We start from the raw sequence: 24,894 nt of genomic DNA, 5'->3' as shown, positions 1-24,894 counted from the left end.
AGGGCCCTGGGGGAGCTTCAGAAAAATCCCGATGCCCAGGCGGCCCCCAGACCCATGAAATCGCAGTGCTGGGCGGGGGCCCCGGCAGGCGCCGGTGTTGTTGAAAGCTCCCAGTGACTCCAGCGAGGGGCCGGTTCGGGGAGCCGCGGTGCTGAGTTCTAGCCCAGCATTGGGGTCGGGCTCGGCTCTCCACAGGCCCAAGGGTGCGGCTTTCTCGACAGCGCCTTTCTGGCCCCGGGGCTCACGCGCCCCTTCCTGGTAGCCGCTTCTTGCAGGGCATGCGGCAGCGGACCCTGCGGCGTGTCCTGACGCAGTGGCACCGGAGGATGTGGCCCCTGTGCAGCCCGCCAGGCAGCGCCAGGATCACCTCGGCCCCACAGCCTCTGGGCAGTGTCCAGAAAAGCCCCCGGGGCCCGCTGGAGAGGGTGAGGGGGGCGTCGCCAGGCTGGGTGGCGGGGGACAGCTAGAGGGCCAATGGGTGGGAGAGGTGGGGCCGCCGGGGCAGGGGCCAGGACCCAGGTCTCCCCCCTCCTTCTCCAGGCACCCCGGGACCCCTGCCTCCTGGAGACCCTCCGGGCGAGCTTCCTGCAGGCTGCTGGGCAGCGGTGGCGGGGGCAATGTCTCCTGCTCTGGAGGGCGCGGGCCCAGCAGTCGCAGGGAGCAGCGAGGTGGTCCCAGCACACCCTCCAGAGGCGGTAGGGCCCCTCCCTGGGGTGGCGAGCTGGGCCGGGCCCCACCTGGTGGATGTGCTGACCCCTGGCCCCTCCCTCCCCTCCGCCTTGGCCTTCACCGCAGCATCACCCGGGGGCCCGCCCAGCCAGCTCGGCCCCAGATTCAGAGCCTCTCGACTGCTCCCGCCACCCCCCCACCCTCCTGAGCGGGGGCCACTTGGGGGCTCATCAGTGGTCTTGGGGATTTCACGGCTGCGCTTTGTTCCTTTAGTCAGTCGTGGCACAGTGCTTAAGAGTCAGGGGGAGCGCCTGTAGCTCAGCAGTTGAGTGCCTGCTTCCCATGTACGAGGTCCTGGGTTCACTCGCTGGTGCCTCCTAAAAACAAAAAAGAAAAAAAACAGTCAGTCTGCCCGAGTTCTCATCCCAGCTGTGCTTCTTGGTGGCTGTGGGATCTTGGCAAGTGGCCTAACCTCTCTGTGCTTCAATTGCTGCGTCTGTAAAATGGGACAATGATTGCATTGAGTCCAGTGGGGCACCAACGAGGGTGGGGCACAGACATCCCCTCGCAGAGCACAGAGTGAAGTGCTGTCCCTAGCAGTTCTGATTGCCGGGGGCTGAGCACAGGACAGGGCATCAGGGGGTCTGGGGTCCTGTCCTGTCCCACCTCCTGTCACTGTGACCCTCAGAGGGGCATTTGGCTCCTCTGGCCCCCGGAACCCCACCCTCCCCTCCCCCAGGGTGGAACCAGGGAGAAGGGTCGGCCCCGGCCATGCCCTGCTGCCGGGCCAGGGGGAGTCTGAGCCTGCAGGGTGTGGGGTCGGGGCCCGTCCTCAGGGTGGACCCTCCCGTCCTCAGTGTCCTCCTCAGCTGGGGCCACTGGGCAGCGGCCCAAGGTGACCGGAGAGAGCTGGCCGCCCGCTGGGCCCAGGGTCGGAGCTACAGGGCCGCGCTGGGCCTGTGGCGACAGCGGCTGGCACAGTGGCGGGAGGCAGAGCAGTGGGCCCAGGAGCGGAGCCGGGCCCTGGCGCGAGACGCCCTGCGTCACTGGCACACCTGCTGGCAGAGTGAGTCGGGCCCTGGGGTGGGGGCTTCACAGTGAGGGGAGGGCCAGGGCCCTTCCGAGCCTGGTGCCTGGGTCCTCTATTACGGGGTCCGGTGACGGGACCCCCTCAGGGAACCCGGGGTGGCAGAGCACAGCCTGGGGACGCAGGCTCTGTGGTCTGACGGCGTTGGGTTTGCGTTCCCACCCAACCGCTCCAGGCTGCGTAGACCTTAGACGAGCAGCTTGACCACTCAGCTTACTCACCTGTAACACGGGGCCCGTGGGGGGTGAGCGGGCGGTGGTGGGCCTTCCAGGAGACGAGCCCCGTGACGTGCGGGTGTGACTGTTACCATCCTCTTCGTCCTTATCCCTGGCCCTCGGGCGTCACTCGTCTGAGCTCTGAGCAGGGGCTGGGAGAGTCAAGGAGCCTGTGGGGCCCAGTGGACCGGGTCAGGGAGGGTCCCCAGGAGGTGGGGTGTCAGCTTGGCAAGAAGAGCAGCAGAGAGGGAAGCCGAGGCAGCGGGAATGGCACAGATGAAGGGGGGAGGCAGGAGGGACTGTTTGCTGAGTCGGCCGAGGCTGTGACATGTTGGACAGGCCTGAGGACGAGGCCGGCCAAGGGGGAGGGTTGGTCCCAAGTCAGGCTTGCTCTGGGCATCCCGGTCTCTGGGCAAAAAGGGCTGTCTTCTGTGCACCCCCATTTCAACCCAGCTAAGGCTGAATCACACCCTGAGGGGCCTCTCTAGGCACCTGTATCAGTTATCTATTGCTGTGTAACAAATTACCCCAAAACATAATGACTGAAAACCACCGACTTTTCATGGCCTCAGTTTCTGTGGAAGGGAATCCAGGTCTGGCTTAGATGGGTGCTTTGGGCTCAGGGCCTCCTGCGGGGATGCACAGATTTTGGCCGGGGCTGTGGGCTCATCTGAAGGCCCCGTGGGCTGGGAGGGACAGCCATATCCAAGCCCAGGCTACTTGGCAGCTCAGGCCACCTCATGACATGGCAGCGGGTTTCTCCCAGGGGAGTGCTGGGAGGGGGGGAAAGGGAGGGAGAGCCACCAACCAGAACTCACAAGCCTTTCTAGAACCTCATCTCAGAAGGGATGGGTGTGTAGAAATCTAGATTCTTAGGTGAATTCCCCTGGTCCCTAAACCTCAGCGAGAAATTTAAAACAAGACAGAAATCAAAACCGCTATGTGCTGGATTGACCTGGCCATCAGGAGGACACCCGCTCCCCAAGCATGTTGACACGGACATTTAGGGTGGCCTCCTCCGTCCCTAAAGGGGCTGGGTGAGTCGGGGCCCAGGGATCCGGGCTCGGGAGGCCAGGAGGAGCACCCAGGTGGAGCACTTCGGCTTCTCTGGCCCCAGGGCAGCAGTCCCTGCGTGCAAAGTACCAGCGGTGGGTGCAGATCCGTGTCCAGGGCCTGCGGAAGGCCGCATTCTGGGGCTGGCAGCGGGCAGCAGCTCGTCGGACGCACAGGGCAGCCGGGCGAGAGCGGCTCCTACTGCAGAGGTAGGTGGGCCTGGGGCCGTGAGGGTGGGAAGGGGCAAGCCAGCGAGGGCCTCCCACCCACAGAAAGGCAGGGACAGAGCCCAGGAATGGAAGCTGGGTCTGGAGGTGGCCAGGCTGGAGGTCTGGGACCTGGGAAACGGGGGGCATTGTCGCTGGGCTGGAGGGTAGCGACCTCGCTCAGGCCCAAGAATCGGGGGGGCTTACTCCTGCGAAACCGCCAGCGGGGGCACTCCAAGGAGAGCCGGAGTTCTCCAGGCGTGGGGGACGCGCGGTTAAGAAAGAACCACGGAGACCGCCTGAGCGCAGGAACAGGTCTGCTTTATTATGGAAGTGCACTAGGTTATATAGGGTTGAGAGGGAGGAGTAAGATGGAGGGAGGGCTAGCTACGGGGCAGTAGTGGACAGGCTGAAGCTGATGGACAGCCCCGAGGTAAGCAGTTACCGGGGAAGAGGGCAGATTGTACGTTGGCAATATGGGCGGGACTGGCGGGAAAGATAGCGAGGGCTGAAAAGGGAGGAGGGGTGGAGAGAGGCGGTAACAGGGCATGAAAGGGTACCCCCAACCTGGAGACAGACATAGGGTCTTGACCACTAGCCTTCTATTTTTGTGGGTGGTGACCCCCAAACCTGGCATATGGCCCTGACCAGCCCAGGACTCCAGCTCCTGGCCGAGTTAGTCCTGTGGTTCCAGATGGGGTGACTCGAATCCCCAGTACTCAGTCTCAAGTGTTCCCAAGACAGCTCGTGTTATCGTGGCCCCTTAAGGAGGCAGAGTCAAGATAAGAGCAATATCCTAATTTAAGTAGAGATGTTCCAGAAAACCTGAATGTGGTTCGTTAATGCCTATTTTAGGAGAGGACAGGGCTGCCCTCCCAGGGGTCATTGCAAATGCGCAGTGTCCAGAACGGACCCCTGGGGTGGCTGGCATCTGCGTCTGTGCCCTCGCCCTGGAAGGCAGAGATTTCTGTCCCTCGGGTATGGGGCTCTGCCTTCCCTTTCCGTCGCTGACCACCTGCCCCAAGGCGGGCATGTGAGGGGAGGCTGGACTTGAACCCACGACCCCTCACAGTGGCTGCCTCTGCCCCCTGCCCTGGGGTTCTCAGAAGGAGCCTGTGCACCGAAAGGCAGCACTTTCACCGGCCACCACTCTGCCAGGACGTTTTACTTGCTGTCTCCTGCAGTACTTTGTGGGGACACAGCCACTGCCAAGGGCCAGCTGTGGCCTCCTCTCGCTCCTGCTTGACGGTCCTGTCCAGGCCTGCAGTGCGGTGTGACCGAGGCCCGGGGAAGGGGCTGTGCTCAGCAGGCCTTTGTGGCGTGGCCGGTGGCCCTGGACAGGGAGTGGGGCCCTGTGAGTCCCTCCCTTGCCTCCGAGAGCCCTGGGTTCTGTGCACTCAGGCCTTGAACTTGGTTCGGCTGCTCTGAGGCTGGTTCGCAGTGGGGGAGGGACGGGGACAGGGGCAGGCGGCGCTGGTCAACTGGGCCTGGGGCCCGAGCGCACTCTGCCGCTTTCTAGCCGGGTGACCTTGACTCGGGCAAGGTCCGAGGAGGACACAGCTGCCAGGCTGGGACAAGGGGTCTACAGAGAAAGGTGGGGAGCCCTCGGCCCAGAACCAGAGGGGGCGGGGGCCAAGTGTGGTGGCAGGACGGCCGCTCCCTACCCCCTGACAGGAGGCTTGGCCCTGGCGTGGGCTACTGCGCCCCTTCCATGCCCAGTTTAATCTGCTTTCTCTGGAAGAGGGATGGGGGAGGAGGGCCCCAGGCGCGTGCCCCCACCCCCCACTGGTGAGCGCTCCCGTAGGTGGGCGTGTTGCAGACACCGATGGCCTTGGGTACAGACTCCCCCTCTCCCCCCAGGATCCTCGAGGCCTGGGTGCAGGCAGCGGCCCAGGGCCGTGTGCAACGAGCCGCCGTTGCCCAGCTCCAGCAGGCCAGGTGCAGGCGCCTCCTGCGGACCCGCTGGGCCCGGTGGCGAGCAGCCCTGCCCAGGGTGCGGCTGGAAGCACCAGCCCGCGCTGAAGAGGCCCAGGAAGCCGCGGGGGCCCAGGAGGCAGAGGAGACCCCTGGGGGCTGCACAGTCTATCCCCAGCCTGAGGCTGGTCTCGGGCACTGCCTGCTGGCGGCCACCGGAGGGCGCCTCCTGCTGCTGATGGACGCCCCAGCCGCCGGGAGGCAGGTGAGGGAGGCCCAGGTGGGGTGGGAGGGCCAAGAAAGACCCTGGGCCTCCCCCAGCCCTAGAACCCGCTTGTTTCAGCCCATCGGGGCTTCGCCAGGGGTCTGCCAGCCTTGTGGACACCATCCCCAGCTGGTTCCAGTCAAACGGCCACCTCTGGCTATTGGGCAGCCTTCCATGAGCAAACGTTTACTGAGCAGCTGCGGGTGCCAGCCCCGCCTGCACACGCTTCTCGGGAGGGAGACACCTAAGCTCTCTCTAGGTCATGGTGTGAGATGGGCTCAAGACAGGCACAGTGGCAGTTTTTGTCATTTTCTTTTCTCTTATTGGAAAATTGAAATATTTCATTACAGAAAAATCAGAAAATAATGAAAGCCCAAATTTCTCCCATAACTCTGTCTACCCAAAGGTAACTGCCACTCCCTTTCCAGATCAGAAGCATTTGGTGCCGATGCCAGCAAATAGTGACAAGAGCTTGGCAGCCCAGCAGGAGGGAAGAGGCAATAATGAAAACCAGGCACAAGAAAGGACACGGCCTGGCAGTCTGGGGACATGTCATTGAGGAACACACAGACCCAGAGTTTTGGCAGGCCAAGTAGTGTTCCTAAAGATGAGCTGGCATCAAGAGCCATGTTTCCGTGGGTGGATGTAGCTCAAGTGGTTGAGCGCCTGCTTCCATCCCCTGTATGGGGTCCTGGGTTTGATCCCCGGTACCTCCTAAAAACAAACAAACAAGGGGAGCAGGTGTAGCTCAGTGGTTTGAGTGTCTGCATCCCATGTATCAGGTCCTGGGTTCAATTCCTGGTACCTCCTAAAATAAAAAAATAAAAACAAAAAACCCAACTCATCAGGGAGTAGATGTAGCTTAGTGGTGTTTGTTTGTTTGTTTGAGGTACCAGGGTCCAGGGATTGAACCCAGGACCTTGTATTGGGAAGCCAGCACTCAACCACTGAGCCACATTGGGTTCCCTGAGCTGGTTTTATTGTTTTACTTCTTGTGTTTTTTTCAGGAGGCACTGGGAACTGAACCCAGGACCTCCCATGTGAGAGGTGGGTGCTCAACTGCTTGAGCCGCATCTGCTCCCCAGCGCAGTGGTTGAGTGCCAGCTTCCCATGTAAGATGTCTTGGGTTAAATCCCCAGGACCTCCTTAAAAAAAATCCTGTTTCAAAATGCCAAAGAGTATATAATGGTACAAAGATTTTAAGGAAAAAGATTAGGGGAGCATCTGCTTCCCACATACAAGGTCCCAGGTTCAATCTCAGGTACCTCCTGAAAAAAAAAAAAAGATTAAACTGTTTTGGTTTTTTTATTTCATTTTATGGCATTGAAAGAGACTAGCATTGGCTATTTGCAGAATTTACATGTGAGGCTATAGCAACAACAGATTCTAGGATCTCAGGGTACTTTATTCTAGATAGGTATTTCCAGGCATTTTATTTTCAGAGTAATTTTATAAATACTTTCATTCCATTCTTGTAAGCAAAGTAAGGCAGGGCTCCCATTTTACTGATGGAGAAACTGAGGTTTATAAGAAGTAAAAACACTGGGAATGGTAACTAGGGTTCCTGATTCTGGGCCCCTCCTTCCTACCACGTGATCACAAATGCTCACCTGGCCCCACCTACGTCACCAAGCACAGGCACTGCACCTTCTCATGGAGCCCGCGAGTCAAAGGCCCTTGGCTTGTAGCTGGGGGCTCAGGCTCGGGAGTCAGACCACTTCTGAGCTGTGGGGCCTTGGGTAGAGAATTTATCTTTGTATAATTAGTTTCCTTTTCCATAAAGTGGAAGAGTGACCCCCACCCCCCGGGGTTGCATGTGAAGTGCCAGCGCGGTGCCCATCACAAAGCAAGCGCTGCTCAAGCAGTAGCTATTGCTCGTCCACGCAGGGGGACGGCGGAGGAAGAGGCAGACGTGCTGCTCCTGGGCGCCCCAGGCTCCTGGAGGCGCCTCAGCCCACGGGAGGATGCAGATGATGCCACGCCAACCCTCCCCTTGGTGCACACACAAACAAGTGGGATGCCCTGCTAGTGACCAGGGGCAGGAAAGGAACTGCCAGGTCACCTGTGCCCCTGTAAGTCCGAACCCACCCCGTTCAGGCTGCACTCTGGTTGTTCCCAGACAGGCAGCGGCTGGACACAGGCCACAGGACTGGTGCCGCCCGCGTCTGCATGGCTCCACAGCTGCGGTGGACAGAGGAAGTGGAGAGAAACATTCTGGCCTCGGGGTAAGGGAGCCCTGCCCCTGGGGACAGTGTGTGCAGTCCAAGGCTGAGCTGGCCACAGGCCCCAGGCCCTGGAGAGCAGCCTGTTGTCCCTGGTGACTGTCTAGTGCATTCACTGAGTTCCCAGCCGGTTTCCAGCTCTGGAACATTTCAGCCACTTTAAGAAAACCGCTGTTTTTTCCTGCCCTGCTCCTGTCTTTTTTCTGCGGGCTGCTGGAGGCTTGGGCAGATGCGACAGGGTGTGGGCACCGGACTTCATATCAAATTAAGCCCTTTTGTCTTCACACCTCTTGGTTGTTCTCCCCCTCTAGGTGCACACTGTCCAGACTTTGCAATCCTAAACCAATGTTAACCTCCTCCAACTGACTCCCTCCCCAGGCAACGGAGAGCGGGACTCCAGGCTGCACCCTGCCCCTTCCCAGCTGCCCCTGCGCCAGGACTTCCAGCTCTGGCTGCCGTGGCCCATGCACTACAGCTGGGCCCAGGGCGAGCGCCTCTGGACCGAACCTGGTGGGGACTGCAGCTGTGAGACCCGAGCCCTCCAAGGCGAGGGCGAGGCCCAGCAGAGGCGGCTGGGGTCAGAGCAGCTGGGTGCATGGGCATGGCTGGGGGGAGCGGAGCGGGGAGGGGCTGGCCTGAGCCCAAGCTGGGCCCTGCGGCCAGGGCTGGGCTCTATGGGACCCTGGAGAAGTAGGCCCACGCAGGTGGCTCTGCTCTTCCTCCTGGGAATGGAGTGTCACGATGCTTGGGCCACGTGGCTGTCTTGACCACAGACCCACCCCAGGCCCTCTGCCTCCAGGAGGAAGTGCCTGCAGCGCTGGCGCCTCGAGGCTCTGCTTGGCCGGCTCCAGGGTGCCCGGCGGGCCCGGCTCCTGACAGCGACCTGGCAGTACTGGGTGGATGCTCAAGGGGCAGAGCAGCTGGCACGGACACTGGTGAGTGGGGGCAGCCCCTCCCTGTCCCCACGGCTGAAAGAGACCCCAGAGGCCATGGGGCTCATCTTCCAAGTCGTCCCTGCTCATCTTAATGGCTAGAAAGTATGTTCCTTAAAGCATGGTCGCCGGATGTAGGTCTGAAACCGTGCAGGGCAGGCCCACGAATCTGCATTGTTAACATGCTCCTCAAATGACAACCCCCACCCTTGTCACATCCCCTTCATCCTGGTGCCAGAGTGGCAGGAGGGGAAGAGGTGGGAGCTGCCTGGGAGCCTGGAGGTCAGACTGCAGTGGGTCCAGCCCTGTGCCTTCTCTGCCAACTGTCCCCACAGCTCAGGCAGCGGCTCCTGGGATGGGCCTGGGGGACGTGGCGTCGGCGCATCCTGCAGCTGCGGGTGGCTCAGCGAGTACAGCAGCAAGAAGGCTGTGTGCTTTCCCAGGTGCAGGCCGATGTGGCCCCCACCCCACCTCAGCCCAGAACCCGGGTCCCTTCATTTTCAGGGAGGGGGTGGCGCGGTGATTTTGGAGCCCTCCATTTAGCTGGTGGTCACATGCTCGGCCCAGTCTCCACCCAAAGCTCCCCAGACTGCAGGTCAGGTCTATTTCGAGCCCATGCACTTGCCTGGGGCCAGGCTGGCTGCCTGCCTGGGGCAGAGGGGGGGCTCCCCCCATCCCCTCAGAGACTGAGGAGCTGGGGCAGGTGTTCACCTCGCAGCCCAGCACAGGCCTGCGGCACTGAGATGGAGGCCAGCAGCCTTCCTTCCTTCCCTTCCTCTCTCCCTCCCTCCCTCCTGGATTCCAGGCCTTTGAGAAGTGGCACCAGCACCTGGCAGCCAGGGGCCCGCAGAGAGTCGCTGCCAGTAGCCCAAAGCCCCTGAGCAAGCTGGGTGCCAGGGGCCCCGGGAGCAGCGGGAAGACACGAGCCCTGGCTGTGGTGGGGCTGGGGCGGGCCTGGGGCCCAGCTGCAGCTGTTGACTTGCTGTTCCCAAAAAGGAGAAAGCAGAGTTGTACCCTGCCTTCTCCAGGAAAGGAACTGCACCCCACCCATCCGGCCAGTGAGGCACTCACCCGGCCTGGAGGGAGAGGAACGGTCCGGCTGTAATGGACAATAAAATGCCTCCTCAGTCCTGGCTGCTTGTTTTGCTCAGTCTCCCAAAGGCGGCCCCTCTGCCCCACCTCCACCATCAGACTGCTCCTGCCCCCTGCCCCCACCTGAGAGCAGCCCCGTTTCCGCTGAGCCAGTGCAGCTCAGCAATCTGGGGCTGGGGACACTGCCAGGCAGACAACCTTGGACATGGACTGAGTGAGCAGACGAACAGTGCAGTGGTGGGAGGAGGGTCCACCTAAAAAACAAAACCTAGGAGTGTGGCCACCACACAGCCCCTGCAGGCACCCAGGCGAGCCTCGCCTATTTTGCCCTTGACAGTAACAGGTGCAGGTGTATCCCTCTAAAGTGAAAAAAAAGGAAGGCCCAGGGCTCCACCAAGTACAAGGGTTCAGACTGCCTTTAACCCTCAAGGGACGCTTTCTCTTCTGGCCGCCAAAATACAGACAACTGCTTCAAAAACATTGTAGAAAGGGGGAAAACCAGCTTAGCTCTCAGAAGGCAGCTAGAGATGCCTGCGTGGCTGGGGTTCAGCCGCGGGCCACACCTTGGCAGGCAGGTAGGTAGGCAGGGGGCAGGGGTTTGCCCCTTCAATTGCGCGTAGGTGGAAGGGGGCAGCACCTGTCACCTTGCCATGTCTCTTTTGCGGTGGCCCAAATGCCCGTTGCCCACATTCACTTTGCCTGTCCTTCAGAGGCCCCAAGTGCAAGTTCGTGTGGATTCTTGGCCTGGCTCATAGGGGCTGCCTGGCGTGGGGAGGATGGTGTGCTCCACCCTAGGCCGTAGTTCTGGGCAGGACGGAGAGGTTCCCCACCCAAAGACAAAGCCTCAGGGTCGAGCCAGGAGCACCAGGCTCCCGATGGGCTGACTCAGGTCCCGCTGGAGTCTGGAAGCCTCATCCCCGGCTAGCTGCCTTCACCTTGTGGTAAGTGAGGCACGGCCCGGAGGGACATGGAGAAGAGGGTTCCCTGGAGAACAGGAACTAGAGAGCAGGAAGGGGGCACAAGTGGCCCCAGGCTCAGGACATCAGGATGCAGGATCGGAGAGCTGCTGTCTGCCTCATTCTGGGGTAGGCCTGCTGAGAAGATCAAACGTGTCCTCCACCACCTGCCACAGGCAGTTGTCCAGCGGAAACTCATTGTCCACCAGGTTGACCAGGAAGTAGTTGTCGTGGATATACTGGATGATCATGCGGGATGGGGACTCCTCCTCATACAGCTTGCCCCACTGCTCGATCCACAGGGCGAAGGCTTCATCCTGTGCACAGGCAAGATTGGCAGAGCAGAGGCCAAGGTGGGCAGGGCAGAGGCCAAGGCCATCAAGGCGGAAGCCAAGGTGGGCAGGCAGAAGCCAAGGTCATCAGGGAGGAAGCCAAGGCAGAAGCCAAGGCCAGCGGGGATATCCACAGCCAGGCTCCATGCTCAGCACCCAGGGCTTCTGCCCGCTGCCCAACAGAGCACTTCCACTGCCAGTGCCACTTTCCACCACCAGCCCAAACAAACGGACCCCAGGGAGGCAGAGCTGCCACCGATGTGAGGCTGAGTCCACCAGCCCTGGGGGTGTGGCCTGCAGCCACAGACTCGGGCCCCAGCGATCCAGCCACCCCAAGACTTCCAAGTGGGGAAGGCAGGCTTGCCCCAGCTCCTTTACCTTCCAGAACATGAAGCTGACAGGGTCCACCACAGTGGGCTGGATGATCTCTCGCCCAGGGAAGATGCCCCAGGTGACGGCGTTGGGCTGCAGCTCAGGGGCGTTGGTGATGTTTTCACCCTGGGCGGAGCAGGGTGAGGGGATTAAGAGCAGGCTCTGGACCGGAAGCAGACTTGGCCCAGTGGTTACGGCGTCCGCCTACCACATGGGAGGCCCAAGGTTCAAACCCCGGGCCTCCTTGACCCGTGTGGAGCTGGCCATGAGCAGTGCTGATGCGTGCAAGGAGTGTCCTGCCACACAGGGGTGCCCCCCGCATAGGGGAGCCCCACGCGCAAGGAGTGCGCCCCGTAAGGAAAGCCGCCCAGTGCGAAAGCAAGTGCAGCCTGCCCAGGAATGGCGCCACACACACGGAGAGCTGACACAAGATGACTCAACAAAAACAAACACAGATTTCTGGTGCCGCTGATAAGGATAGAAGCAGTCACAGAAGAACATGCAGTGAATGGACACAGAGAGCAGACAACTGGGGCGGGGGAAAATAAATAAAATAAATAAATAAATAAATCTTTAAAAAAAAAAAGGGGCAGGCCTGGAAAGCTGCACACAGGAGGCCCTTCAGGACCTTCTCTGCTCACCTCCAACCTGCCCAGCCTTCTGGTTCGGCACTTTGCACACGCGCCTGATCCCTAAAGGTCATCGGGGCCTGCCCTTTCACCTCCCTGTGCTGATCCCTCTTACAGAGCTTCTGCTCTGCTTCCTCTTGTCGCACCCACCCAGGCCTCTGCCTTCCGCCTGGGGTTATCACAGCGCCTCCCAGCTAGCCTCCCTGGCGCTAGTCCTCTCCAGCCCCCCTCATCCACACAGTTGCCCACTGTGATCTTCCTAAAATGAACACGGAACTGAGTCCCTTCACTGCTGCAGAAAGGCTCCCCATTGCCTTCACGGGTAGACCCAAATCCCAAGCAGGACAATCCAGACCCGCGAGGACATGGCATCTCCTAACGCCTCTGCCTCAGCCCACCCCCGTTCATCAGCTTCCCCAACAGGCCGTGCAGCTCCTCATCCTCTGCCCTCTCCCGGAAACACCTGCCTCCCCTTCTGGCCAACTCCCTTCAGCCTTAAAGATTCAGGCCACATGCGACCCCTCCAAGAAGCTCGCCTCTCCGGTAGACGACGCTCCTCCTCTGGGGTCCCATGGCAGCCCATACTGAACTTTATTTCCCCACCGAGCTGGCTCGTCTCCATCCACTTATTTGTCCCCCTCACTGGACTGGCGTGCTTTGAGGGCAGGGCCCTGGCACTGGCCGCAGAGCTCTGTCCAGCATGCCGCCTGGACTGGGATTGGTCTCAGAGGTGTGGAGTGAAGCAGTCAGCATGGCTGCCCTTGGGCCCCGGTGGTTCTGGGACCCTGGAACTGGCTACCTTCACGTCGACAATGTGGTAATTCACTCGGAGCTCGTATTTCTTCAGCACTTGCAGAAGTGCTTCTACCGTCTCACGGGAAGTGAAGAACTCTAAGTAAGCCTGTGGGAGACAGACGCCCGCGTCAGGCCCAAGGCCTTGCCAAATTCCCTCTGTGTGCTCCCCAGTACCAGCCAGGCACCCATCCTCCCAGCCACCCTGGGGGAACCTGTGCAGACACACGGGAGGACCCCAGAGGCACCGGGAACTTGGAGTTGGCAAAGACAAAAGAGGGGCAGAGGGAGGGCGAAGGACACGAGAGTCCCCCCCTGGACAGGACTGAGGGAGACCTGCTGGTTGGGGAGGGCTGCCTCATCAGAGCGGGCACTTTGAGCCAAGGTGCGTGAGGGCGGCATGACACGTTCCATCCTCCCAGCACTGGATGCCCACAGTGACACTACAGCTCCTTGAGCCCCAGCTGTCCTTCAGGGAGGAAGCTGGTGACACTGACGTTCCCCTGTGCCGAGGTGCACCACCCTGCAGGGGGGGCGCCGTCATCCCGTTTTACAGACGAGGAAGCTAAGCTCAGGGCAGTTCAGCAACACGACTCTCAAATCCAGAGCCCACGGGCTTCAGTTCAGAAGAGAATTTTAACCCTACAGTCCTAGCAGAGGTGTTCACTCAGAAGAGCAAGAAAGCATGCCCACTTAATGAATGTTTTTTGTGTTCTTCCCATTGTGCGCTCTTCATGCTTTGTTGCATTTCATCTCCAAAAAATGAAATGCAGGACATTCCTGTTTTACAGATGAGTCATCTGAGGCTCAGAGAGGGTGTCCCACCCAGCATCACAAAGCTGGTAAGTGGCAGTCTGGATTTTAACCCCGGTCACTCTGACGTCAAGGGCGAGTTCCTGTCCACCTTTATCCAATACTGTTCAAACCAAGAAGACAGGAGAGAGAAGCTTCTCTGTCCCATTATCTGAGGAACCCCTGGGTGCTGGTCAAGACAAAGCAGCCCTACGTATCCCTGCCACACCTTCTGGAAGACGTAGCCCCCACTGGGGCCCCAGCCCACCACGGGGTCGGAGGAGGGCCTCCCGTTGACATTGGGCTGGGAGTTGATGGTGAGGATCCCCTGCCGGTTCACACGCAGCAGCTCCTCCTTCATCAGGCTGGTCTCGGCCGCCAGGGGCTCGTCGTTCCAGGGCAGGCAGGTCACCTGGGAGACAGGGCAAGCCCAGCGGGGACTGGGTGACGGTCGGCTCTGCCCGGCTGGGTCCCTCCCTCTCACAGTCAGTCCTCAAAGCCCACCTCCTTCCCTGGCCCGCTGGGCCGAGTCCCTGTCAACTTCTAGGGCAGAGACCCAGCATCTCCAGGGGATTTTCCCACTCACCCTGTCCCTTCGCTGGGGGGCCTCGCCTAGGACCTGGCGGGGAGGAGGCTCACAATGGGAGCCTCAGCGCTCCGGGGCCTAGCCCAAGGCTGGAGTGGGTGGAGAAGGTCACAGGGTCCCACCCAGCACCACTCACTCTAACGCCGCTCTGGTTCGGCTCTCCGGAGAGGTAGTGGGCAAAGACCTCAAAGACGCTTTCCTCGCTGGTCAGCTCCTCCCCCCACATCTTGAGCAACTCTGCCCGCGGAGACTTGCTTTTCAGGTAGAAGAGGTAGTAGTCCTTCAGCTCCCCAAAGGCCGGAGAGGAGGAATTGCCCCTGGGAAGGAGGTGGGAGGTGGTCAAGGGCCACCCCTGACCTTGGGCTCCTGACAGAAGGACAGTGGCCACCCACATGCCCACGGAGTTATCTGCCTATGACTCCAGTCCCCACTTCTCCCTGGGCTCAACCACAGGCATGGCCCCTCTCTCTGCCTCCCCACCCCCCGCCAGGATTCACTGGCCAAGGACCGTCTGCCCGCACTCACCAGCGGCCATTTGGGAACTCGTCCCACTCCTGGGTGCGGTAGATGTAGCTCTTTGGTCTGGAGGCCCAGAAGATGGGACGCACATCTTCCTCCCGGCGCTTGGGGTGGGCACTGACAGCCCAGGGTAGGCGACGCCTGGTGAGAACGGAGGAAGAAGGGCAAGGCATTGCAAGGGAGCAGGAAGGAGGGGAGCGCCAGTGCACGCGGGCTCACAAAGCCAACTTGGAAACTGAGCTCGGGGGGCCTCAGTGTGCTGGGCCAGCGCTCTGGGCCACCGTGGGGGCCAGCACTGCCAGGGCACAGCTTTCTCAGTGACATCTCGCCGGCTTCCCTCCTTGGCTCCCTGGCCTGAAGTTAGCACCCCTGTCCTCACCTGGGGTCCACGGTCCACAAGCCCAAGCGCTTCAGCACCTCTACGGTGGCCGTCTCGCGGTTGAGGGTGTAGAAGTGGAGGCCTGGCGCCAAGCCACTTGCCAGAAGCTCCTGGCACAGGTTCACGGCCAGCTCGATGCCATAGTTGCGGATGGCAGCATCATTGTCTTTGATGGGCTCAATCACATCCTTGATCTTCTGTGGCACCTCCAGCTTGGACAGCTTCACAAGGTGCCGGAGGGACTGGTAGCTCTGGCCAAGACATGAGGGAGCCATGGTACCCCCTCCCAGTCTGTCTCTTCCCCTAAATACTTACCTCCCCCACCTCCACCCCCCACCAAAGGCTCCCGCCAAGGCAGTGCGATGCAGTGACTCAGGAAGTCGGCTCACATCCTGCGAGGATGCTTGGGCTTAGCCTGCTTTTTCCACCTTTGCTTATAAGCATTCCCGCCACCTGTCTGAGCCAGTCCTCTACCCCCGGATGTATTTACTGGTGTCATGGTGGTCCTCTAACCCAGTGGCTCCCGAGTCTCACTGATCAGAATCACTGGCAAAATTTAAGGAGTAAAATACAAGTACCTAGGTCCCATCTCAGATCTACTAAATCGGAACTTCTAGGGGTGGGTCCGGGACACCCATCTTTTGAGAGAGTTTATCAAATGGTTTTGATGATCAGCCAAATTTGGGAATCACTGATTTAACCAAAACTTATTATGAATCATGAGTTCTAATCTCTGCTAATGGCACTTGTTGGGCGACAAAGTACAACCAGCACGTCCAACACATGCTCTTGCTGTTTTCTGGGGGAAATTAGATGTGACAACATTTTGCAAGGCCTAGAGCATCTAACAGGAACTCTAAAAGAACCCTGGGGTGAGCTCAGCAGTTCACCTGAGGGCTAGGCTGGGGGTTGGAGGGAGGCCCTCGGCCCTCCTGGGACCCTCACCTGAAGAGGAAAGATTCCAGGGAGGATGGGGCAGGTAATGCCTATCTTGGAGCAAGCCTTAACAAAGTGGAAGAATGTGTCAGCCTCAAAGAAAAGCTGGGTGATGACGAAGTCAGCTCCTGCAGATACCTTCTCCTTCAAGTACTTCAGGTCGGTCTCAAAGCTCCCTGCTTCAGGGTGGCCTTTGGGGTAACCTGCCAACAGGGATGACAGAGGCTGGCCTCTACCTGCTCAAGATGAGTGAGGAAAAAACCAGAGAGCCCAGAAAGCGAGAGTCCTATGCCTTGGGGGTCTGGAATCACCCCTCCAACAGCACAGCAGAGACCACGCCAAACCCAGGAGGGGTGGGCTCTCAGCTGACGCGCCCCTTCACCCTTGGTGGACACATCTTCAAGTCACTGCCCCCACTGTCAGTCCTGCCACTTCTCCCTTGTGACCACTGACCAGGCAAACCAGGACAGCACTTTGTGCCGAGTAAGTGAGAAGACATCCTGCGCAGCACTGGTTAGATGGTACCTGGGGTACTGGGTTTGACTCTAGGCACTGGATTACAAAGTTGTTTTTAATTCAACATCAAAATTACTCAGAGATCCAAAATAGAGAAAAATTAAAGCCATGTTACATGAAGAACTGAAGAATGTGCAAGTGTGTTGCTTGAAGAACAGACAGCATGTTAAAATAGGAACACTTCATGAATTTGCATGTCATCCTTTCACAGGGGCCATGCTACTCTCTATCATTCCGATTTTAGTATATGTGCTGCCAGAGAGAGCACGGTAACTATTAATACTTTCAAATGTCTAAAGGTCTGTCATGAGGAAAAAGCACTCACCTTCATCTGAGTCTTAATTAGCCATGCTCTGTGTAGCTCCTGATGGCAGAACCAGGTTCAGTTTCAGAGAGTTGCTGGACAATGGGACGAGCAGCCCCACAAAAGAATGAGCTCTTTAAGTCTGAGAACACTGGGGCAGCTGACAGAGAGGGGATTCCAGAATTGCCTGGGAGGTTGGATCAGACGGTCTTTGTGAACTTATGACCCCTTCTCTAGATGGCTGAACTAACTGGCAGCTCTACTGGACAGGATGGCAGGGAAGGCTTTAGGCCTTAAGGAAACTACAGGGAGAAGGCTGGCCAGGAAGCAGGCAGAGCTATGATCTTGGCTGTCGAAAGCCAAGCACACTGTGATCTATGTTTTCTGAAAAAAAAAAAAAAGAAAAAAAAAAAAGCCAAGCACAGGCTGCTTCGCCATGAAAGGCAGTTTCGTTCTTAAGAAACCCCAAGTCATCAAAAATGGATGTAAAAACAAATTGTTTCACTGGGTAAGGGAGATTAAGTGTCAGTTTCACAACAAGCCATTTCTTCCAGTAAGAATTTCAGAAACAGAGAGGCTTTTGAATAGCTGAAACTGTATATCTCTAAAACCTAAGTTCAATGGAGCCAGTGTAGCATTTGATTACATTTGGATTTTTCTTGATTTACTATGTTCCTTTTCTACCCTCACCAGCTGGTGCTTCTTACCCACTGATCTTATTACTCACTCTGGGATAAGCAAAGCACAAAGCTGTTCAGCTAGTACAGCGCACAGCTCTGCGGGTGCCAGTCATGATCCATCTGTACCCACTCCTGGTGCCCGGGTGCCTGTTCCCAATGAACTGCCTGCATTTGGGCTGGAATGGGCAGCAGAGGCTTGAACAGTTGAAAGTGCCTTTTGTCCCTAAGTCCTTATCCTTATCAGGGCTTTCAGATGTAGCCATATAAGCCCCTGTCCCTGAACACAGGACAGGTACAGGGGTCACTGCAGAGACAGCCCAGTCACCCACAATAAGGAGCATCCCCGAAGCCACACTTTTTTTTTTTAAATTCAGATCACTTAGACGTGCTACTCCGTAATATAGTCATGTTTGTTTTCATATAAAAATGATTTGATTTCCCTCAAAATAGTTGAGAAAAATTGTCATTCCAGGAAGATGTCCCAAATTCGCCTGGGGGCTTCCTGTGTCCCTGGCACACCGTGCCTCACTCTGTAGCTGAGCCCCGTTTGAGAAGCTGAAGGCCCCACCCCAGCGCAGTAAGAGGCAGCCACCCCACTGCACTTCTGCCAGGTGAACTTGGCCCCCTGCCTATCACTGACTGCTGGGGATTGAGTCATGCCTCCCATAAAGGTGTGCTCAAGCCTAATCCTAGTCCTGGGGGTCTGTGGTGTAACCCATCTGTAGACAGGACCTTCGAAGATGTGATTAGTGAAGGTGCAGACAAAGTGAGGAAGGGTGGGCTTTAGTCCAACATGGCTGAAGTCCTGATGAGCAAAGAAACTGGACACAGAAGTGAGGACCCAGGAGGAGACAGGAGGAGACATCTCCATGTGACGGAGGCACCAGAAAGCCAGCGGCAGAACACTAGATCCCGGGAGAAAGCACAGCCTTGCTGGCACTCTAGTTTTGGACTTCTAGCCTCCCAAACTGTGAGGCAATAAATTCCTGGTGTTTAAGCAGGTTTTTGTCATAGCAGCCCTGGTATTTATCATAGCAGCCCTGGCGGACTAAGACACCGATGGAACTGGAGTTGAGCCAATCACATTCTCTCTCCTGGGAATCTGGAATGGCTGAGTGGGTGGAACTTACACCAGGTACACTCAGGAGCAGTTGGCTGGTTGTGTGTGGAAAAACAGGCAGCACAAAGGAGAGGTGGGAACTTCCCAGAGAGCAGGACAGATGGCACTGCTTCCTGGTTTGGGGTTCCAGTGCCCAGTAAGGCCTGATGTCATTTCCTGACATGGGTCCTAAGATCCCTGTCCTTTGGAATCTCTTACTATATCGTTTTTTGCTATAAAGACGAATAGGGCTGGGAAGCAGTCTACATACATGAAAAGGCAGAGGAACGAAAACCTAAGGGGTGGGGTGGGAGGGGAAGGCAGTGGATGACAGAACGAGGGCAAGACATGGCTTAATTTACCCCGTACCTCCCTTATCCAACACTGGCTCCAGGCCCAGGGCGGCCCTGACGACGTGACCTGAACTGAACCCCAATGGGGTCTCTGTGCCTCAAACCAGGGCTGGGCGCCCCTTCCTTCCCCTCTCCACCCCCCACTGGGATGCTCTAGTCACTCACCCGCCACACAGATGTCAAAGTAGTCACCGAACTCGCTTCGGATATGCCTCACCAGGTCTGCAGCGTAGTTGAAGGCCCCTTTGTTCTCTTCCCACTGGTCACCTGTGGGGTCTGTGGGGGGTGAAGGGCACGGTCACCGGACCTTTTTGTTCCTTCTCCCTGCACCAACACCCAGGGGTGGTGAGCTCCTCATAGGACTGAAGTCAGGGGTCCCCTTTTCCAGCCCAGCACGTGGTCAACAGTGGGGGTGGGGGTGGGACGTCCCTGTGTCTGCAGCTGCTCTTCTATTAGCCAGGAGAAAGTGAGAGTCTTCCCCTGGCCGTCTCACTCTCTCGGAGCTCTGCCTCCCGGGAGAATTTTCTATTCACCTCGAGTGAGAAGAACTGGCCTTGTGGTGGGCAGCATGAGGCTTCCCTTCCCACGTCTTGGCCCAGAATGACAACAGGCACCAGAAGAACCAGCTGCTCTCACTTCTGGGACCGAGGCCAAAATGGCACTCTCAGATTGGGACAAGAGTTGGGTGCAGCCAGAGATCGATGAAGTCGTGTGTAGCCAGGGCAGAGGTTATTGGGCACCAGCCGCACTCCCGACTGAACCACGTTGAAGTCAAGAGGCGGCTCCATCTGAGTGGAGCCCACAGCACACTCGGTGCCACGCGGTCCACGGATCTATTGGCAGAGGTGGGACCCTGAGCACGCTCCGTGGGGGACCCGGGGGAACTCGAGGACCCTTCCGGTGACAGGACAGGCCAACAGGAAATAAAACCCCAGAGAGCAGGGGAGTGCTGGCGCCACACCTCCCCTCAGTGCCAAGATGTTCTTCAGGCCCAGTCGCTTGGCCCTGTGCAAGTGGCCCGTGATCTCCTCCTGGTTCTGGTGGCAGCAGGTCATGTGCAGGATGGTTTCCAGACCACAGTAGTTTAAGGCCGTGCTGGCAATCATCATGGAGGAAGTCTCCTTGTCGGAGCCAGGGTCCCCTGCTGGGTGCCAGGTCACGTCTATGAAGAGGGGGCTGCCTGCCCCCATCCGGTCAAACCTGTAGGGAATTTCTTTCTGAAGAGAGCTTCCTAGGGAAACCCACCCCTCACCACCTTCTGTGGGGCCTGCGAGTGGGGAAACCAGAGCATGCACTCAGGAGTCAGACCCACCTGCGATCATATCTTGGCTTTGCTACTTACTAGCTATGTGATTGTGGGTAGAGTACTTAACCTCACTGAGCCTGTTTCCTCAAGAAAATGTGGCGTGCAACAGTCCCTGCTTCAGAGCACTGAGAATATCATGATCAACAGCTCCACAGCACTTAGACCAGTGCCTGGGATACAGTGGACGATGAGTGAATGTGAGCAGCTATGACCATGACGGTTACTGTTACGTGGAGACGGTATTCACCGCAAGGCTGCCGTTCTGTGCAAGGGCAGCCCTTTAGACTCTACAAAGTGCTTACGTGTCTATCATCTAGAGCGAGTCAACGATTAGGGGAATCCCCAGTGTGGGAAGTAGAACCTTGTTTGAGGAACTGTGGAAAAGAGGGGCAGCAGACACAAGTTGCTCTCCTGCTGCCCTTCCTCCCCCAGTCCCAGGGCAGGAGCCAAGGGTGCTGCAGATTGAGGCACAGTTCCCAGGCTAGCCTGGGAAGCCGTGCATGGGAGTTTTGGTGCTGGCCGTAAAATGGTGCATTTAAACACCCATGTGCCTTTACTCTTCAAATCCAGGGCTCTAGAGACACCTGAGAAGTGCAAATGGCAAAAGGCATCTGGAAGAAACTGCAGCTCATAAAGTGCTAATGTAATTCAGCATTTCCAGACTTCAAGAGGCATAATCTAAATTCCTAACTTGCTGAAAACATTCTCCAGGGAGCTGCTCTGTGATTTCCTAGACTCTCCTCATGATCCAGCCTCATCCTCCAAAGAATGCCACTTGTGAGAATAAACATTTTTAACCCACAGGCTCCTAAGAAGGGTGTGTCTAAAAATTCCTGTCGGAGAGGGACTTTTAGGGACACTCAGAAGCTGAAGATGAAACGCCCTATCCTGCCTTGCTCTGCCGGGTTAGAGGGCTGCTCCGCAGCGCAGCTGACAGCTCACCACCCCCATCCTGGCCCCACTCCTCATCTTCACAGCAACTCACATTGCAATGAGATTGGCAGCTCCCTCCGCAGTCCGAGGAGGGAAGAATTCCAAGGAGAACCACTTGTCACCAGATTCTATCCTCCGCCTGATCTTCTCCCGGAGCCGCTCATGCCGCTCGCGGTCCGGGCTGGGTGTGGAGCATCTCGAACTCTCCTTGGAGCTCTCACCGCCACTGCTGCTGCCCTCAGAGCGGGGGTGGGGGCCACCGTTTACCATGGCGGGGTGCCTGCTGCATAGGGTGGGGACAGGGGGATCAGAGGGCGGGCGGCGGCCAAGCCACGCACCAGCAGCCATCTGAGCTGGGTGGGGGGAGGGGGGGCCCTTCCACAGGGGAGGGTAAGGCTGCCGCTGCAGCAGCTCCATACTCCAGCCACAACAGGGCACCGCAGCTCCCACCCACAGCTCCACAACCACAACAGGCCACCTCCAGCAAAGTTTGGTCTGCCCTGGGGCGGGCTCCCAGCAAGACAGGCCCCCCCCCCCATGACAGCCCCCACCCAGACACAGAAACCCGTGCCCTCAGTCCACGGATCCGGTGACAGCTACCTGATGGAGGGCGGCAGCGAGAACCGCCCGCTGTGGGCCTCCGAGGCCCACATCCCCAGGGAGGGGCAGTGGGGCCAGGCTGGGAGGCCCCTGGTTTTTGAAAGGTCCATATCTGCCAGCTTAGACCAGAGTGCGTGGGAAGGGGACAGCGCAGCAACCTTCCCCAGCGGGTGGGTCGGGCTGGGCGGAGCCCTGATCCGGGCCTGAGCTTCAGCTGGGGCCCGTGGGGGTGGGGCAACGCTTCCGGGCGGAGGCAGGGCTGAGGCTGCCGGGGTCAGGGAAGGAGAGGGGACTGGCGGGAGGAGGACGGGAGGGAGGAGGTCAGGCCTGCCGGAGGCAGCAGGGTTTGGTACAGGGGAGGCCAACTGAAGTTCAGGTCACCTGATCACTCCAAAACAGGAAATGCTCCGCCTGGCTCGCCAGGAACATCTCCTGTTACTGGGAACAGTTTGTGGGTGGATGGAGGGGACAGAGGCCTCGACGGTGCAACCAGATTATTCCTGAGCCCGTGGGTTAAAATGTGGCAATGTTTCAACAGGAGCCAGGCCCAAGTTCAGCCAAGGCATCAATTTATGTCCAGTTTAGAACCAAGGCGGTCCCATGGGTGCCCACCTTCCAGGCTGGCCTCCTTACACACACCAGTGAAAGCAGGTAGAGTAATCATGTGACTGCACACCCACCACCTACAAAGTTGTGGACCATGGCAACAACAGGCAGGCCAAGAGTGGGCACAGCGCCATTTGGCAGCCTGCTGGGAAACTAGGACAAAAGCTTAGAAACTTGCTCTTGCACAGCAGTGTGAAAACAGTAGTGAAAATTCAGTGTATGGTGGCATGGGGCAACAAAGGAGCAGCCAGGCCAAGTCCATGACTTTTAGAGAACGTCATCTGCTAAGCCAGTGTCTTTAACCATTTTGGATTCCCAGACTCTTTTGAGAATCTGATGAAATCCATAGCTCCTCTCCCCAGAAGCATACACTGTACACATAACATACACAGATGCATCCAAAGTCAAGGTGTCTTGAGACCAGACTAAGAACCCTGGTGCCATCGCTTTCTCCAGCTGGGGCTGAATGTTTGGATTCTGACATAAAGCACCATATTCTCAGTGGGGATGGCAGTTGGGAGTGAGGGGGTGGGTGATAAAATCAACCTAACTGGCCCGTCTCCCACATCCAAAGGATGGGCTTCATTATCAGCCTCCTTATCTGCAGGAAGAAAACCGAGAGGAGGTTGGAGCCTGAACCCACCTATAAACTCTCTCTTTCATTTGCTCAATAAAGATAAAAATTTATTGCATTCCTAGTATGTCCAGCACGTGCCATATTATTCTCTTTTTCCACCAACACCCACTATTGATCTATTTTAAGCTGGGCTCCCAGAGCACCCAGTGCTGGGACTGTGGGTTAACAGGTTTGCATCCCCGCATATCCCCAGAGATCTGGTAACAACAGCCAACCAACCACCCAGAGCCAGAGAGCCAGGAGCAGCCCTCCATTCCCAGAACACCCCCTGCCATTTACTGGGCGCTTACTCAGGCTGTGCGAAGCCCCAGGAGCAGGGGGATTCGAAGCCCACCACTGCCAGGAGGCCCAAGTGGGCACCAGCGCGCCGCCGGACGCGGTGGTCACCAGGGATAGCAGTGCCAGCGGCCCACGCCTCGTCCCCTCCAGGTGCTGGGCGGGGAGGCAGGTTGAAGACGTTGGGGTCGGAAGCAGCCTTCTGGGCTCCAGTGGCCAGACGGCCGGGAATCGTGTCACCGGATCACTGGGTCACAAGCGGGGCCTGGGACGCGGGCCCGAGGCCGGTCGCGCGGGGTTGGGTCACCGGCCACCGACTCCGGGCCTCTAAAGCCGGGGACTGAGAGTGAGCCTTGGCCTCTGAGCTGGGACCCCTGAGGGGCCGTAGCCCCCGGGAGAGAGCTACAGAAGTCTGGCGACGGGCGCGCGCCGAGGCGGCGAGAGCGCCCCCTCAGGTTCCCGGGGGCGAGCGGGCCCCCAACGCTCCCCGCCCAGAAGCACGACCGCGCCCCCGGGTGGCATTCCCCGGTTCGGAGCCTCCCTCCCCGACGACCCCTCCACTCACCCCCGCGTCGGAGGTGACGCGAAGCGCGCGCCCGCCGCAACACTGCGGTCGCCGCGGGGACGCGCGGCGCCGGGGTCAGATTGCTAAGGGAGGCGGGGCTAGCGGGAGGAAGCCGCCCGGGACGCGAGAGGTAGCTCCGCCCCCAAGATGGCCGCGCCCGAGCGGCTCGGGGGAGGCCGTCCCTCCGCCGTCCTGTGACGCGAGTCCTCGCCCCACCCGTCTGCAGCCACTCCCTGACGCCCTCCCCAAGCTCCAGAGGGCCACGTGATTCTCCCGGGGCCTGTCACGTGAGGCGCGGCTCTAGGTGGGGGAGGGGGCTGGCGGAGGGGTCCGGAGTGGCAGCAAAGGAGGAAGATGGCGGGATGCAGGGGGTCCCTGTGCTGCTGCTGCAGGTGGTGCTGCTGCTGCGGTGAGCGTGAGACCCGCACCCCGGAGGAGCTGGTACGGAGCCGACCGGGCCGGGCTGGGGAGGGGGCGGTTGCTAAGGGACGGCGGGAGGCGTTGCCGGGGGTGGAGCCAGGCCGAGCTGGGCCGCAGGTGGCAGCGGGTGGGGCCTGGGGACCGCAGCCTGGGCTCTGGAAGCCTCTGCCTCTCTTAGCGTGTCCAAGTCTGGGGTCTTCTTTCCTCGTCCCTTCTTGGAATCTGAGGGCGCTATCCCAGCCGGGTGCAGTTAATCTCACCCGTATTTTCTCTTATGTTCATCTGAAAAGAGTTTTTCATAAAACAAGTGTTTTCAGAATGAGTCCCTTCACAGGACGTAGTGCTTACCACGCAGCTGGCTTAGTTTCTCCAGCTATTCCTCATCCTTTCTGGGTCAGTGACAATCCAACTTCCCCTCTGCAAAGCACACTGGGAAAACATGAGTTGCTCTGTCCCCAGAGTTGACAGCTCCCTTCTGAGTTCAGATTCGGTGCATTGTCAGAATGAAACCTAACATTTTTCTTTTTCTTTAAGCTGACATTGGACATTTTTGAGCTTCCCTTTAGACTGGAGTACTTATTTGGAGAATGTATCAGTAGAAATAAAGGGCTTCCCTGATGACTAGATCCTCACCCACATTGCCCCCATCCC

The 24,894-nt window shown here is 58.5% G+C and overlaps 3 protein-coding genes and 1 non-coding gene across 8 annotated transcripts in view; 2 read left to right on the top strand and 2 right to left on the bottom strand.

The window, feature by feature from the left end:
- C9H1orf167 (chromosome 9 C1orf167 homolog) overlaps positions 1–9,668 on the top strand; it is a 40,125-nt gene extending 30,457 nt beyond the window's left edge. Inside the window, exons 10-21 of the mRNA XM_071217175.1 lie at positions 263–351; positions 431–695; positions 1,527–1,735; positions 3,014–3,233; positions 3,415–3,545; positions 4,490–4,584; positions 5,035–5,409; positions 7,442–7,676; positions 8,010–8,222; positions 8,405–8,652; positions 8,802–8,996; positions 9,369–9,668. Coding sequence (XP_071073276.1) covers positions 263–351; positions 431–695; positions 1,527–1,735; positions 3,014–3,233; positions 3,415–3,545; positions 4,490–4,584; positions 5,035–5,409; positions 7,442–7,676; positions 8,010–8,222; positions 8,405–8,652; positions 8,802–8,996; positions 9,369–9,668 — 2,575 coding nt within the window. The remainder of the gene's footprint in view (positions 1–262; positions 352–430; positions 696–1,526; positions 1,736–3,013; positions 3,234–3,414; positions 3,546–4,489; positions 4,585–5,034; positions 5,410–7,441; positions 7,677–8,009; positions 8,223–8,404; positions 8,653–8,801; positions 8,997–9,368) is intronic.
- On the bottom strand, positions 6,696–23,926 carry MTHFR (methylenetetrahydrofolate reductase). Of its 4 annotated transcripts, XM_071217786.1 has the most exons (13): positions 23,824–23,879; positions 23,273–23,585; positions 21,192–21,422; positions 19,862–20,100; positions 19,066–19,176; positions 15,958–16,151; positions 15,013–15,263; positions 14,640–14,774; positions 14,251–14,431; positions 13,758–13,940; positions 12,744–12,845; positions 11,322–11,441; positions 6,696–10,928 (listed from the first exon to the last, which is right to left on the bottom strand). In XM_071217786.1, exons 3-13 carry the CDS (start codon positions 21,407–21,409, stop codon positions 10,731–10,733), a joined length of 1,932 nt encoding a protein of 643 aa, XP_071073887.1. In that variant the 5' UTR covers positions 21,410–21,422; positions 23,273–23,585; positions 23,824–23,879; the 3' UTR covers positions 6,696–10,730. The 4 variants fall into 4 exon arrangements, with proteins under 4 accessions (XP_071073887.1, XP_004482589.1, XP_058160381.1 ...); XM_004482532.5 differs by lacking the exon at positions 23,273–23,585 and having other exon boundaries at positions 23,824–23,926; XM_058304398.2 differs by lacking the exon at positions 23,824–23,879 and having other exon boundaries at positions 23,273–23,723.
- On the bottom strand, positions 16,631–16,732 carry LOC111761672 (U6 spliceosomal RNA). Its single transcript, XR_002794965.1, has one exon. It is a non-coding gene; the product is annotated as a U6 spliceosomal RNA (small nuclear RNA).
- Positions 23,213–24,894, top strand: part of CLCN6 (chloride voltage-gated channel 6) — a 37,138-nt gene continuing 35,456 nt past the window's right edge. The window contains exon 1 of one of the 2 annotated variants that reach the window (XM_058304393.1): positions 23,213–24,264. In XM_058304393.1, coding sequence (XP_058160376.1) covers positions 24,178–24,264 — 87 coding nt within the window. In that variant the 5' untranslated portion in view covers positions 23,213–24,177. The remainder of the gene's footprint in view (positions 24,265–24,894) is intronic. The other variant, XR_009187321.2, reaches the window with a different exon arrangement.

Source organism: Dasypus novemcinctus, chromosome 9 (genome assembly GCF_030445035.2).
Source record: "Dasypus novemcinctus isolate mDasNov1 chromosome 9, mDasNov1.1.hap2, whole genome shotgun sequence".
Taxonomy (NCBI): Eukaryota; Metazoa; Chordata; class Mammalia; order Cingulata; family Dasypodidae; genus Dasypus; species Dasypus novemcinctus.
Note: the sequence above shows the minus strand (reverse complement) of the source record. Positions and strands in the feature narration are given on the sequence as shown.

Bases quoted from the DNA above. Each gene is read 5' to 3' on its own strand.
- MTHFR (XM_004482529.4), bottom strand. From the start codon at position 21,849: ATGGACCTTTCAAAAACCAGGGGCCTCCCAGCCTGGCCCCACTGCCCC. The intron at 16,152-19,065 runs GTGAGTGACTAG...CCCTGTTGGCAG, and splicing joins CTTTGACATCTGTGTGGCGG to GTTACCCCAAAGGCCACCCT. The intron at 10,929-11,321 runs GTAAAGGAGCTG...GCCTGTGCACAG, and splicing joins TCAGCTTCATGTTCTGGAAG to GATGAAGCCTTCGCCCTGTG.